The sequence below is a fragment of the Syngnathus acus genome, chromosome 10 (assembly GCF_901709675.1).
Source record: "Syngnathus acus chromosome 10, fSynAcu1.2, whole genome shotgun sequence".
NCBI lineage: Eukaryota > Metazoa > Chordata > Actinopteri > Syngnathiformes > Syngnathidae > Syngnathus > Syngnathus acus.
The window spans coordinates 25,803,320-25,818,574 of NC_051095.1; the positions used below are offsets into that span (position 1 = coordinate 25,803,320).

At 42.0% G+C, this 15,255-nt stretch overlaps 1 protein-coding gene and 1 long non-coding RNA gene across 2 annotated transcripts; both read right to left on the reverse strand.

Moving 5' to 3' along the window:
• Positions 1-1,456: 1,456 nt before the first annotated feature.
• On the reverse strand, positions 1,457-3,679 carry LOC119129543. Its single transcript, XR_005099240.1, has 8 exons — positions 3,544-3,679; positions 3,257-3,375; positions 3,015-3,137; positions 2,727-2,792; positions 2,512-2,600; positions 2,238-2,343; positions 1,903-2,008; positions 1,457-1,767 (listed from the first exon to the last, which is right to left on the reverse strand). It is a non-coding gene; the product is annotated as an uncharacterized LOC119129543 (long non-coding RNA).
• Positions 3,680-3,691: 12 nt separating this feature from the next.
• LOC119128346 (nascent polypeptide-associated complex subunit alpha, muscle-specific form-like) lies at positions 3,692-7,435 on the reverse strand (the record flags this gene model as incomplete). The annotated part of the gene is made up of 5 exons (XM_037260653.1): positions 7,319-7,435; positions 7,065-7,136; positions 5,163-5,269; positions 4,749-4,917; positions 3,692-4,558 (listed from the first exon to the last, which is right to left on the reverse strand). Coding segments are annotated over exons 1-5 (1,239 nt in total), but the record flags the coding sequence as incomplete, so codon positions are not given.
• Positions 7,436-15,255: the final 7,820 nt, after the last annotated feature.

The window sequence follows — 15,255 nt, forward strand, 5'->3', positions numbered from 1 at the left end:
AGGAGACTTTCTACTTAATTGTGATCATCATTCATCCATCCATTTTATTACTCAGGTATTTTCAAAGCAAATTAATATTGTTGCATTTATTAATTTGCTTTAAAATGACAGCGCCATATAATTAAAAGCTGACACTATAGCAATGTCAAACGTGTTCATTTAAGAAAAAGCCACACACGTTTTATGATCAAATCTTTCATAACGAGAATGATTTGAGTGAATTGATTTGAATGAATAATTGAGAAGAAATTTCAGTTCCGAAGGCTCCTTTTGTCCCAAGGAAAGTGACAGGTGGTGGGGAGGGGGGATGAAAATTGTAACAGGAACTCTATAAAAATTGTCAAGCCGTGAAAATTTGGGCCCCCCTCCAATTTTGAGAACGGTGAGTCCTGGACATCGACTGGCTTTTTTTCTATCTTCCCGGGGGTCTGTTCAGGTTGTGTGGCAAATTTGAACAGAATCCCTCATTCCTAGGCCAAATTACAGGGGGGAACACATCCTGACGGCGGCCCCTTGAGGATATGTCCCCCCCCCCTTATTTTGAGAACGGTGAGTGCTGGACTCCAGCTGTTTTTTTTCTGTCTTCCATGGGGTCTGTTCAGGTAGTGTGGCAAATTTGAACAGGTTCCCTCATTCCTAGCCCGAGTTACAGGGGGGGAACACATCCTCACGGCTGCCCCGTGAGGATATGTTCCCCCTCCTTATTTTGAGAACGGTGAGTGCTGGACTCCAGCTGTTTTTTTTTCTGAAGATTTGTGCAGTGATACCGTTATTACTGCACTTTATCAATTTCTTTGGCCTTATTTTGGTCAAACAACTTTGTTTCTTAATCATATAACATATAACACGGCTGCCCCGTGAGGATATGTTCCCCCCCTTATTTTGAGAATGGTGAGTGCTGGACTCCAGCTGTTTTTTTTCTGTCTTCCTGGGGGTCTGTTCAGGTAGTGTGGCAAATTTGAACAGGTTCCCTTATTCCTAGGCCAAATTACAGGGGGGGAACACATCCTCACGGCTGCCCCGTGAGGATATGTTCCCCCCCCTTATTTTCAGAACGGTGAGTGCTGGACTGCAGCTGTTTTTTTTCTGTCTTCCTGGGGGTCTGTTCAGGTAGTGTGGCAAATTTGAACAGGTTCCCTCATTCCTAGCCCAAGTTACAGGGGGGGAACACATCCTCACGGCTGCCCCGTGAGGATATGTTCCCCCTCCTTATTTTGAGAACGGTGAGTGCTGGACTCCAGCTGTTTTTTTTTCTGAAGATTTGTGCAGTGATACCGTTATTACTGCACTTTATCAATTTCTTTGGCCTTATTTTGGTCAAACAACTTTGTTTCTTAATCATATAACATACATCAAAAATTATAACTTTAAACTTTATTAAGAAAAATAAATAATTTTTTTTTTAAATAATAAAATAAAATAAAAAAATTTTAATAAAAAAAAAAGCAAAATGGTCTTCAAGCAAGCTTCAAATATTTAGCATTTAATTTCTGTACATGTTGTACACAAAAGAGCCTTCGGTTGGAGGCTCCCCGACACATACAAGATGGAACCACTTGCAACACTCGTCACACTGAATCTGGTAAACAAAGAAAAAAGCAAGATCATACAATGCAGCACATTTACAATAATTTACAACGAATGTGTAATTCAATATATTTCTTAATCATCACATGCATTAGTTAACAAGACCTGACATAATTACCCATCTGTTGTCTGTGTCATGTGTAGCTTCCCCACAAACAAAGCACAAGTCAGATAAATCATCTGTGAAAACAAAGACAGAAGAATTGCTAAAGTACTTCCCTGTGTAAAACTTAACTGAGTTGTATATAACACTGATAGCACAGTCAGGACCATTCTTTGGGTGGCAATAACATCTCTTGGGTGCATATTACTTACCAGTCTCTAATAGAAGTGTGGTGGCAATTTGCAGCCTGTACCTATTTACATCATGTGCCTTTGCTGAGAAATCTATTTCTTCATTTGAAAGAAGATGTTCTGCAAACTGAAAAAGACAATGTCAGATGTTTACAGTGCATAAAGAATGTTTTAAATGTTTGCCATCTTTAGCCTATATATCATACAAAAAATTCTGCTCAGACAATAATTTGTTTTAGTCCTTTGTTGTATGAACTCTAAATTATTTTTTTTAGTTTTGAGTAATGTTTGATTAAGTTTTTGCATAATTGAGTGATATGAGTTTGGTAAATCTAGTCTGTAAATCAAATGCATACTTTCAAAGCAAAGACACCACAAGAGGTTGAATCTTGTTGCCTGGGATGGGGGACAGTGCCACAAGTCCACCTGGAAACATTGCACCCTTTCTTGCGCATGAACGCCCTGAAATATAAGAGCCGGCACATAAACACAAATTTCAAGTTTTACCCGTCAATTACATAATTTGTATTGATAAAAACAAAAACCTAGTCCACTTTCAAAAGAAAGCGCTAATCTTCAGTTAAATGTTGATATCACAATAGTACTCTGACTTTTAGAAGCTGTACTTACCGGGTTGATTCCAGGCATTATTTAATGTCCATTTGAGACTCACCAAGAGGATCAACTAGTAAGGACCTTTTTTCTCCTGGCATGATTGCCTATATTTTAAACACAAAAAATGAGGTTTTATTATTCATATGCATGAATTATTAAACATTTTGCACATAACTATATATTTTTTGCTGTAATGTTACTCCTCTTGTGGCATTAAAACATTTCTTTACCGCCAGCTTCCAATGATTATGCTCATTGACAATGCCAACAATAAGTTTGTATTCCACCGGGTTGATCTAAAAATAAAGAGAAGAAAAAAAAACGTCTGTCAATAATTTCAGTAAAATGCGTAAAGAACAAAATTAATGCCAATTGAGTTTTTTAATATAATTGTTATGTCTTAATAACGTTGTTGGGCCACTAATTGGCCCTACAACAATATTAAGACATTTAACTTCTTAACTTCATTGATAATTTTGCAAGATATAATTCAATAAACAGTGCTAATACAGACACACCTTGAGTCTCTGGCTCTTTCCATTCCATAAATTTGTCATTGCAAATGAGTCAATGTAGGAAACCTTTTCCACGCTGATTTGGTTGCGTTTGTTCACCAACAACAGGAGGTACGCGTTTATAACCTGTAATTGAAACGGCAAACAAATTGAAACAGAAAATATTACCCCCCCCCCACACAAAAAAAATACAGTGCTGCCAATTAAGACAAACCTAAGTTTCAGATATGAAAACATAATTTTACCTCCGATTCCAGCTCAGAATTGGGTCCAACGTTCATAATGTCCCAAAAGAACAATTTGTACGCCCCGATTTTTGAGAGGAGAACATGGACGTGCTTTCCCTTCCAGGCATCTTGAACGTCTGCCAAAAATAAGTCAGAACAATACCTCAAAATACAATTGGAAATGTGGTTCATTCCATGGCAGCAAGTGGCATTTATAAAACACTTTGTGAGTACAAGACCTATGTGCCACATATCCATAATGTATGTTTTAATATGTTTACAGTTTTATCATGAATACATCTTACATTTGTCCACATTTTCCCTCGTTTGTCTAAAAGTCAAAGACAGTCGTGGTGGTGTTGCGGTATTAAGAGCAGGGGAAAAGGGAGCCGTGGCTGGAGGAGTTGTGGCTGAAGGAGTAGTGGCAGAGGGGGCAGCGGCTGGAGGAGCTGAGGCTGGAGGAACAGTGGCAGTGGTGCTTGGAGGAGCTGAGGCTGGAGGAGCAGTGGCAGTGGGAGCGGTGCTTGGAGGAGCTGCGGCTGGTGGAGCAGTGGGAGAGGGAGCGGTGGTTGGAGGAGCTGAGGCTGGAGAAGCAGTGGCAGAGGGGGCAATGGCTGGAGGAGCTGAGGCTGGAGGAGCAGTGGCAGTGGGAGCGGTGCTTGGAGGAGCTGCAGCTGGTGGAGCAGTGGAAGAGGGAGCGGTGGTTGGAGGAGCTGAGGCTGGAGGAGCAGTGGCAGAGGGGGCAATGGCTGGAGGAGCTGACGCTAGAGTAGCAGTGGCAGTGGGAGCGGTGCTTGGAGGAGCTGCGGCTGGTGGAGCAGTGGGATAGGGAGCGGTGGTTGGAGGAGCTGCGGCTGGAGGAGCAGTGGCTGGAGGAGCAGTGGCTGGAGGAGCTGAGGCTGGTGGGGATGGTGACTGTGTCATCCAGGAGGATGCTCCTTTTTTGTTTTCATACCTATGAGGCACTCTTTGTTTATTTTCTTTGTATGGTTTTAGGTGGTCAATGTTTATTTTGGGGACCAAGGCTCCATTCTCATCCTGGAGGTCAGCTGTCTTGCCCTCAATCGCCACAATTTTGTATGGCCCCAAAAAATTGGGGTTCAATTTTCCTCCCTTTCTTTGTTGAGACCTGATATTTTGTCTTAGAACAAGATCTCCGATGTGTACAGTTGGTGTGGTCCCTGAGGTTGTTTTTGGGTGCCTTGTTTTTTCCTGCGCTTTTCTAATGTGCTCTCTAACTTGCTCAAATAGTTGGTCTTGTTCGTTATGGTCTTGTGCCATAACTTCCATCCCCACCACATTCTCCACAGTGCCATCAACCTTCAGAAAAAGCAAACATTTGCTATCATGATTAAAGTGTCAACAAGTTTTAGTTTTATATTTGTGTTTTACAATTAAGATGTAACTAAACAAATTCAACAAGCAAATTGTCCTTGATCGTATAAAAACTTCTCCATGATACTGTATATCCTTGTAATGGATCATGGATCTTGATGTGCCAAAATCTTACCTCGTAGTGTTCTGGCACTTGAATGGGGTAGCGTGCCTCTCTGCCGAACATTAGAAAGTAAGGCGAGTAGTTTGTCGTCATTTGTTTTTTGGTCCGCAGACCAAACATAACTGCATCCAAATATTCATCCCAGCTTTCTGGATGCTGACAAACCACTTTGCTCAGAGCTCTAAAAAACAAAATCAGTTTTAAAATTGCGCTGGTGACAGTGTTGTTTTTTTATTAATTTTGGAGAATTGTATATAAATGACTCCAATAACATTTTTTAAACCAAAATGTGTTTTTTCTGACCTAACAGTTTTTATAGTGCATGTTATTTACTTTGAAAGTGCCCTGAAAACAAAAACAAACTCACGAGCAACATCATAACAAGAAATTGTCAAAGATTAATGTGGGTAAACGAAGTATACTCACCTTTGAATTGTCCCATTTAATTTTTCCACCAACCCATTAGTTTGAGGGTGGTATGGTGAGCAAAGGCTTCTTTTTATGTCAAGCATTTCACATACTCTCTTGTTGATCTGCAGTTGCCAGGGGAAAGAATAAGTAATTGAGTTGGGCAATTTTGCAGTGAAATAGTGTTTGAGAATGTGAGCTTAACATCATCACTATACTGGCTTTGCATCACAAATACACAGAAGGAAAATACAACACCCACAACTGCAACAGTCACAAAACACGGACAAAATACAATGAGCAGTAAGAAACGTTTTTTTTTTTATTTTACTCCAGCTATTTTATGAAGTTCGACATCCTTTTGTTGCTTTCATCGGCCACACAAAATAAAGTTGCAGGCCAGATATGCCCTCAGGGACTTGTATTTGACAGCTATGATGAAGATAATTTCTGCCAAACACTGTTGTACTTACTGCATTGACAAATTCTTTGCCTTGATCTGTCAAGATCCTTTTTGGCGACTCAAATTGGTAGACGAATTTTAGGATACAGGCGGTAACATCAGCAGCAGACTTCGACCTCAATGGATAGGCTTGAGGCCATTTCGTGAAATAATCGACCATCACGCAAATATATTGGTATCCATCTTTTGTCTGAGCCAGTTTGCCAATGAGGTCTATCCCCAAGACTTCGAATGGCTGAGACACCTAATAAATAAATATTTATAAAAACAAATTGTGTTAAACTGATGTTGCTGAGAAAAAAAGTTATATAAAGTATGCCACATACAAAATACTATACCAGGGGTGGCCAACCCGCGGCTCGCGAGCCGCATGCGGCTCTTTGGCTGGTTCCATGCGGCTCTTTTACGTTCATATCAACATTTGTGTTTATTTTTTGTGCGTATTTGCTTCGCTTGAGTTCAATATGGTATTTTGGTCAAACGCGCATGCACCTGAGGTGAAATCCCGCAAAGGAGGAGGGACAAACCCATTTGAGGAGTGTCAATTTCGCTCTAAAAATGGCAAGGAAAAAATGCACAGCTAAACGAATATATGAGGATGAACACAGGACGTTTTTAACAGAGTTAAAGTTGTTTTTTGTTGAACGCAATGGCAAGCCATTCTGCCTGATATGTCGGACGTCATTAGCGCATTTAAAAGCTTCAAATGTTCAGCGCCACTTCAGCTCACTTCATGCCAATATCGCTAAGGACTTTCCAAAAGGGACTGAATTTCGCAAGCACAAGTTTGGACACTTTGAAAAGTCAGGCAGAAAAATAGGTACAGTTTTTCAAAAAAATTACGAAGCACTCAGAGACTGTCACGCTTGCATTGTTTCAACTGGCTTGGAACATTGCACGGGCTAAAAAGCCATACAATGAAGTGGAGTTTGTTAAAAAATGCCTCAGTGACGTTATTGAAATCTTGTCTCCTGAAAACGACAAACTAAAACGAATGGTCTGTCCCGCCACAAATAGTAAGTGAAAAAACTTATGTTTTTGTTTGTGGAATTTGTTGAACTGAGAGTTTGTCTGTGTGAGACAATGCACACAATGTTCATTGTTGAAAATGTGGTCTTTGGTCTGTGGTTTTAGTACTGTAGGAGTCAATTTGTCATTATCATGTTGGTGCGTGACATGATAATGTCACACAATAAATTTGGCTGAGCAGAGGTGTGTGTGTGTGTGTGTGTGTGTGTGTGTGTGTGTGTGTGTGTGTGCGCGCGCGCGTTTGTGCATGTGAGTGTGCATGTGTGTGTGTGTGTGGGGGGGGGAATGTTCATGTGTGCTCATGTGTATGATGTGGCTCTTTGCGATGACACAGTAAAAAATGTGGCTCTTATTCTCTGACTGGTTGGCCACCCCTGTACTATACAGACCTTGGGTCAAAATAGAGAACATTATTTGGATTAACTGACCTGTATAGGCATGACCTCTGTTGGGCTTTTTATTGATATGCCGGCTGCCTGACATTCGGTGCACTGGGACACCTGACAATGGCAAGTTTTGTGGAAAAGTAGTCATTGTTAATAAATGCATGCAAAAAGGGCAAGATCTTCGATAATCATTTTGAATTGTTTGCAAAAGATACAAAGGAATAGTTTCATTCATTATGTTTGCAGGCTAAAAAAAATGAACCAACAAGTATACTCTTTTTGTATTGTTTACATACCCACTCATTAATGTCAACAGACATCGCTGGCCAGTAATATCTCAGAGAGATGCTGTGTCTTGTTTTATTTTGCCCGGTGTGCGCCCCTGCCGGGCTGGCATGAAAACTCTTAAAAATTTCATTTGCCTCTTCAGCACCACAGACAACCTTCACTTGGTCTGTGCCTTTTTGGCGGCAATAATACAGCTCCCCTCCTGAGTAGAAGTAAAAATAAAACGTTGAATTAGCACCATACTTGTGGTAACTCATTAAGTGCTCACTCAATACACCTAATTGCAAATTTGCTACTTGGACAAAAAAAAACATTAGTTTCATAATATATCAAATGTTCACTCAATGGGTCTACAACCAAATATGTTACTTTAGTTTGATAATTTATCAAATATTTACTCAATAGATCTACAAATAGTTACTTGAAAAAAAAACATAGCTTGAGTTGCACTCAACAAATTCAACAATTTCCTTCATAGTGAGGTGTGTTATATATATTGTGTCCAACATTTTATAAGTCAATTATTTGTCTTATAGAGTAATTACTCTAAAACTTAAGTTTCTGACGTTAGTGTAGAAATTAGCAGGTTCTGCAATGTGAATTTTTGGTGCGTCTCTGGATCTAATTTGCTTGATTTATGTACGTTGTGTATCTTACCCTCAACGTCGCAAAAAGAAGCTTTTCTTCTCAATACGTACTTCTCCTTCTTCGTAATAACATTTGGGTATTCACGTTTTGTTTTGTAGGCAATAATTTGTTGGTAAATAGTTGGGTCCATTGTGCGGCAGCGTATTGTTGTCAGAAAACAATGGCGAAATGACACGAAGTGCGCACTTACAAGGTGGGGTAAAATGGGTGCTTTGGTGACAAGTTTGAATTCAAGACAATATTGTTTGACCAACAAAGGAAAGAAAACATTATTATCTATTTGTTTATTTATTTATTTAACATCCAATATTGTATAGTTATCAGTGCACAAATCATTTATTTATATATACACCGTTTTAAATGGGGGGGAACATATTCTCACAGGGCACCCGTGAGGATATGTTCCCCCCTGTAACGTGGGCTAGGAATGAGGGAACCTGTTCAAATTTGCCACACTACCTGAACTGACCCCCAGGAAGACAGAAAAAAAAACAGCTGGAGTCCAGCACTCACCGTTCTCAAAATAAGGGGGGGAACATATCCTCACGGGGCAGCCGTGAGGATGTGTTCCCCCCCTGTAATTTGGCCTAGGAATAAAGGATTATGTTCAAATTTGCCACACAACCTGAACTGACCCCCAGGAAGACAGAAAAAAAACAGCTGGACTCCAGCACTCACCGTTCTGAAAATGAGGGGGGGGGGAACATATCCTCACGGGGCAGCCGTGAAGATGTGTTCCCCCCCTGTAATTTGGCCTAGGAATGAGGGAACCTGTTCAAATTTGCCACACTACCTGAACAGACCCCCAGGAAGACAGAAAAAAAACCAGCTGGAGTCCAGCACTCACCGTTCTGAAAATAAGGGGGGGGAACATATCCTCACGGGGCAGCCATGAGGATGTGTTCCCCCCCTGTAATTTGGCCTAGGAATAAGGGAACCTGTTCAAATTTGCCACACTACCTGAACAGACCCCCAGGAAGACAGAAAAAAAACAGCTGGAGTCCAGCACTCACCATTCTCAAAATAAGGGGGGGAACATATCCTCACGGGGCAGCCGTGGGGATGTGTTCCCCCCCTGTAACTTGGGCTAGGAATGAGGGAACCTGTTCAAATTTGCCACACTACCTGAACAGACCCCCAGGAAGACAGAAAAAAAACCAGCTGGAGTCCAGCACTCACCGTTCTGAAAATAAGGGGGGGGGGAACATATCCTCACGGGGCAGCCGTGAGGATGTGTTCCCCCCCTGTAACCTGGGCTAGGAATGAGGGAACCTGTTCAAATTTGCCACACTACCTGAACAGATCCCCAGGAAGACAGAAAAAAAAACAGCTGGAGTCCAGCACTCACCGTTCTCAAAATAAGGGGAGGGGGACATATACTCACGGGGCTGCCGTCAGGATGTGTTCCCCCCTGTAATTTGGCCTAGGAATGAGGGATTCTGTTCAAATTTGCCACACAACCTGAACAGACCCCCGGGAAGATAGAAAAAAAGACAGTCGGTGTCCAGGACTCACCGTTCTCAAAATTGGAGGGGGGCACAAATTTTCACGGCATGACAATTTTTATAGAGATCTTGTTACAATTTTTAGCCCCCCTCCCCACCACCTGTCACTTTCCTTGGGACAAAAGGAGCCTTCGGAACTGAAATTTCTTCTCAATCATTCATTCAAATCAATTCACTCAAATCATTCTCGTTATGAAAGATTTGATCATAAAACGTGTGTGGCTTTTTCTTAAATGAACACGTTTGACATTGCTATAGTGTCAGCTTTTAATTATATGGCGCTGTCATTTTAAAGCAAATTAATAAATGCAACAATATTAATTTGCTTTGAAAATACCTGAGTAATAAAATGGATGGATGAATGATGATCACAATTAAGTAGAAAGTCTCCTTTGTAATATATACTCCTTGTAGCATGTAACGGTACCCAAAAAGAGGAGTTTCTTTGCATCGAGGTTTATGCAAAGAGCTCACGTAATTATATTGTTGCTTTTTGGTGAAGTGAATGAGTGTTCCGTCTGTACGACTGGTCTTTGAATGCACCCCGCTTCAATGGCAGAACGCGGATGAACTTAAAGACATCAAATGAGAATAATCCTTTATAAAAATTAAAATTGACCGACACAAACGTGAGTTCTTCATGTTTTTATTGAAAACAACATAGACGCCGTACAACATCGATATGTATCGATATGATATCGTATTGTGACAAAACCTGCGATTTACACCCCTAATATATATATATATATATATATATATATATAATATTATGATCGTTTATACTATGACACTGACGTCATTATAAAAGCATGCAATGAGTAATGAAAGTCCAAATGATAGCAAATGTCTAAGAGATAAAAGTGGAAATGGCAGTAGCACTATGCTGACCCAAGTTAAAATGAGCTCACTCCTCCGTCTAGCCAAGAGAGGACTTGTGAGACAAGATTAATTCTGAAGGCTGAGAGCTATGATTTACTACTGAACTTTAAAAGAAATAATGCATTTTCAGGCACTAGGCAGCAGTGGTAATAAGCATAATATGAGGTGGCACTGGAGGGAGGAGCGGAGGCCACTGTCTGGGCACTGGCCCCTCTTTGCTCACTGAAACATCACATCTTGGTCCCCTGGAACACATACGTATACCCTCAGTGGATATAAATAACAGTATACACAGTTCCTCTCCTACCTTTGCTGAAAGACATTTAACACAAACACTGCGAACTGCATTCATAGGACATTGGAAATGTACGTATGATGATGATTTCCTCTATAATGTGCTTTCGCAAATATATTGAGGTGCAGGTGTTGCTGAGTAAGTATTCCAAGTTTTCAGAATATTAGTCGAGCGTTGCCATTGAAGGAATGGGGTCGAAATACAAAAAGTCCTGCCTATCTACAAAAACAGATATGCTCAAACCTCATTGAGTAAAGTACATAGCAGACAAGTATATTCACGTATTAAATCAATAAAAGAAACATTTTAAGCATATAATTATACCTGCATACCAAATCAATAAAGGAGACATAAACTAGACATTTTTATATATGGTAATGACAAATGATTTTATAACTTCATGATCTGATATGTGTTTCTGTGCGCTTTGAAATAACAACTTTTTGATATATTGCCTGAACAGTATAATGACCCGTAAGAAACTATTTAATGCATGCCTGATGTTATTCTAAATCACGGACACTGCCCAAGGTGTCTAAGAATGTTCAGTACTTGATTATATCTTAGGTTTTGAAGAATGCTTGATGTAACGTTGTATTTTGCCTAATGCTAGACGCCAGCCTTGGATTACTATTGAATGTTCTGGACAGAAGGAGAATATTTTGACTAACAATGAAAATATATGGTTGGAAGCATGATTAAACTAAGAATGTGACGAAGTTAGCAAGTACATAGAGTGTCGAAAGAACAAACAAACAAATGCATGGTAAGTGGTGAGTAAGAACTTTGCATAGTCAGGGAACATTAACGAATTGATGATGTCACACACAAAACTTCACATAAGTCCGTACAAAATCACAAAAGTGGAAGGATGATGAATGGACGAGGTGCGACAATGTATGTGCAAGAATAGAGGAAAATGTTTACAGGAAGGTCACATGGAGATAAAACCAGCAGAGGTGCCAGAGGGAGAACGCCAGGAGGAAGACAGCCGTGAGCCCGGCCAAGGCCGAAAGATGGGAAGGAAAACAACAGTCCCCACCAAGTCAAACACACCGAATCGCCCATAATCAGCACCCAACCCCGCGGAACCAGCTCTCACCGAATCAGCACCCACTCCTATGGAATCAAACTCTCCTGCGAACTTGTCCCACCCCGAAAGACTCATCACCCATCAAACTCGGCCCACACCGACATGTGCAACTGAATATAAGCTGACCAAAGAACCTTGAACATTGCCTTTTCTGAATGGAGACTTTGTGCTCTTGAGCATTGTCGCACGAAAGGCCCAGCGCTGTATTGTATTTTTCCTGAAAACAGAGTTTTCTTAACAAGAATTGTCATTGAACTCAACCAACCTGTGTAAGTCTAATTTTGTTTCGGTGTCTTAGTCTTTTCCTAAAATTGATAAAGAAAACGAACACGCAGTGAGTAAATTGGATGACAGATGATTGGCTCTGGCTTTTGCGGTGAGGCGCGGATAGCGCGCTTCCCAAATTGTGGACCAAATCCAACACCGTAAATGTGTTTGAACTATTATCTTTAACTTTTAATAATCACATGCCCTTACCGACCGCACTACATGCAGCCGAATCTGATTGGCATCCATATACGTAGATTAAATTATTTAATACAGTGGTTGTTAGAGTGGTGCTCACTCTAACTTATTTTTGCAAGAACCACACGGGAGACAGTATGCCCTTTTTAAGCATTTGCAAATGGAGAACCATTCGTCGCTGTGCGTACAGCGATGATCGAATGAGGTCTGGCTCAGGCCTCTTGCAAGAGCATATTTATTGAGAACAAGCAGGGTGGGGGTGACATTGGACATGTTTGGTGGTCACCTCAGCAACTGGTTAATCAGTGCGGAGGGTCCCAGCTCATTGTTTTACTAGGTCGTGGATACAGAAACTAGCGAGACAGTATGCCCTTTTTAAGCATTTGCAAATGGAGAACCATTCGTCGCTGTGCGTACAGCGATGATCGAATGAGGTCTGGCTCAGGCCTCTTGCAAGAGCATATTTATTGAGAACAAGCAGGGTGGGGGTGACATTGGACATGTTTGGTGGTCACCTCAGCAACTGGTTAATCAGTGCGGAGGGTCCCAGCTCATTGTTTTACTAGGTCGTGGATACAGAAACTAGCGGAGCATTTTAGATGGCTAACTCAGCAAGAATGTTTCCACACCATTTGGAAAGTTTCAACAACTGAATGGTTAAACTTTTCAGAGTCAAGGAAAGGTAAAATGTTTAAACAAAGTTAATAATTCTAGTCTACATTCCAACATAATCATACGATCAAGATAATCTGTAAACCCTAACAGTGGTGGCACAATTACAGATCATCTCACGCTTCAGAAGTTGTAGCTATTTTTTCCTTTCCGTGTTGGGCTTGCATGTTCTCCATAGGTTTTCTCTAAGGCCCAACCGATTGTAGCCCAAGATTGATAAAAATCCTACCAATTTGGCTAATGTTTACTAATTCTTTTTCCCTCCCTGCACCCTAACTCTACCCTAATTGTACACAAGCAAAATTGATCTCATCAATAGCTCTAAATATGACTACCATATCTAAGTTAAAGTTTCCTTTCCTAACATGTACGTATTTGTTGCATACAGACGTCTATTCTATAGACCTAAACACATTTTTGTTTGTGTTTATGTAACACAATGAATAAAAAAAAAAAGAAATACCATTCATGTCATGTAATTTTGAAGAAAAATGCTATGTTGGGATATTTTTCCACAACATACTGTATGTATTAAAGGGAGGGTAAAGCAAGCCCAACATTGGCACTTATGTGATTGAACTGTATTAAAAAAATATGTCAGTGCTACATTTCCCTGCTGGAAAAAACCCTCAAGAGATTTAACGGTATTTATGAACAGAAGGGTGGTACACTTACTGACGCCCACTTTTTTGGCGAAGTCTGCTTGATTTGAGACATCAGCTTGACTATGTCACGTAAGGCAGCGATAATTTCCCCACTGGAAATCATTGTAAAGACTATTGCTTAAAATTAACAAAAACAGCTATCAATTGACACCAAAATTTACATGGACATCTCTACTTATGATTACTTCAACATAGCACAAGGATTAGTCTCTGTGTCTGATTTTAGAGGAATGAGCAGTGTCTCTGAAGCTGCAGTACCCTGTCACGTCTGTCCTTTTCCTTTCACCAGTCACCAACATATGCAGACACCAAGAGGCTTTATGTAAGCTCAACTGTTCATACATAGTCAATCGAAATTGGTAAGGGTTCATTTGACTCACATTTCCCGTGAAGTACTCGTATGAGGTACCACCTCCGCCGCCTATCCAAAAAGGAGGCGCTTTAAACAGCCACACTTCCTGGAAGTCTGGTGCTGGCAGTCTTTTCAACAAGATGACCTACCCGGTCGACAATTGTGTGTTTAAATGTTCATTTTTAGTCACTAGATTTCTTTTCTTCACTTTTCTTGTTGATCGCGTTCTGCAGTAAACTCTGGGTGCGTTCTAGGACCACTCACACAGTCAGCAAACTCATAAACTGCCTCAAAAAGCAATGACGAGTACGTGAGCATGTTGCAGGGAATTCAGTAATCCCTCGCCACTTCGCGCTTCATCTATTAACTATCACTATGTCAAACCTGCACTTTTTATTAAAGTGACCGGCTTGTCACGACTCGTTCCTGGTTGTTGTATATGTAGGTTGCCATTGTTTCTGTCCGCGTCTGTGTACTCGCCCCTCCCTTCCTGTGTCAACTCACAATCAACGTTCTAATCACAGTCACCTGCCTCTTGTTACCTGTCTTGTATTTAAGTCCTGTCTGTGTGTCACTTTACCGAGTCTGTATTTTGAGTTCCGCCAATAAACCCTGGTCCAAGCTGCACTTGGTCGCCCTGCTCCATTTCCATTCCATTCGTAACAGAATGATCCGACCATCACTGCGACCAGCGCTTGGACCCTCAATCACCAGCTCCCGTCAGCGACGCCCGATCCACGTCCGTCGTCCGAGCTTGTTCCAGCGCGATCGGCTCCGCTGTCGCCGTCGGACTTCGCTGCCGCGACGCCGGACCCACGGCCGCTATCGGAGTGCCTCCCGGTGCCATCGGCTCCGCGATCGTCATCGGACTTCGCTGCCGCGACGCCGGACTCGCGGCCGCCACCGGGCTCCACCCCAGCGTTGCAGGACCCGCGGGCGTCGCCAGATTCCAAGCCAGCTGCGCCGGACCCGCGATCGTCCCTGGCCCCACTCCCACTGCTGCGGCGCGTGGTGGCTCTTGCTGCTGCCACAGCTCCGCCTTCCGAATGCCGCTGATCGTGGTCCGGAATTTCAAATGCCGCTGATTGCGGCGATGACTTTTGTATGCCGCCCGAGTGCGGTTCTGTTCCCCAAGTTGCCGCCCGAGTGCGGTTCTGTTCCCCAAATTGCCGCCCGAGTGCGGTTCTGTGCCCCAAGTTGCCGCCCGAGTGCGTTTCTGTTCCCCAAGTTGCCGCCCGAGTGCGGTTCTGTCCCCCAAGTTGCTGCCGATTGCGGTTCAGGTCCCCAGTGTGTGCCACGATTGTGGGCCTGGGCCCCTGAACGCCGCTGAGTGCAGTTCTATCCCCCAAGTTGCTGCCGATTGCGGGTCAG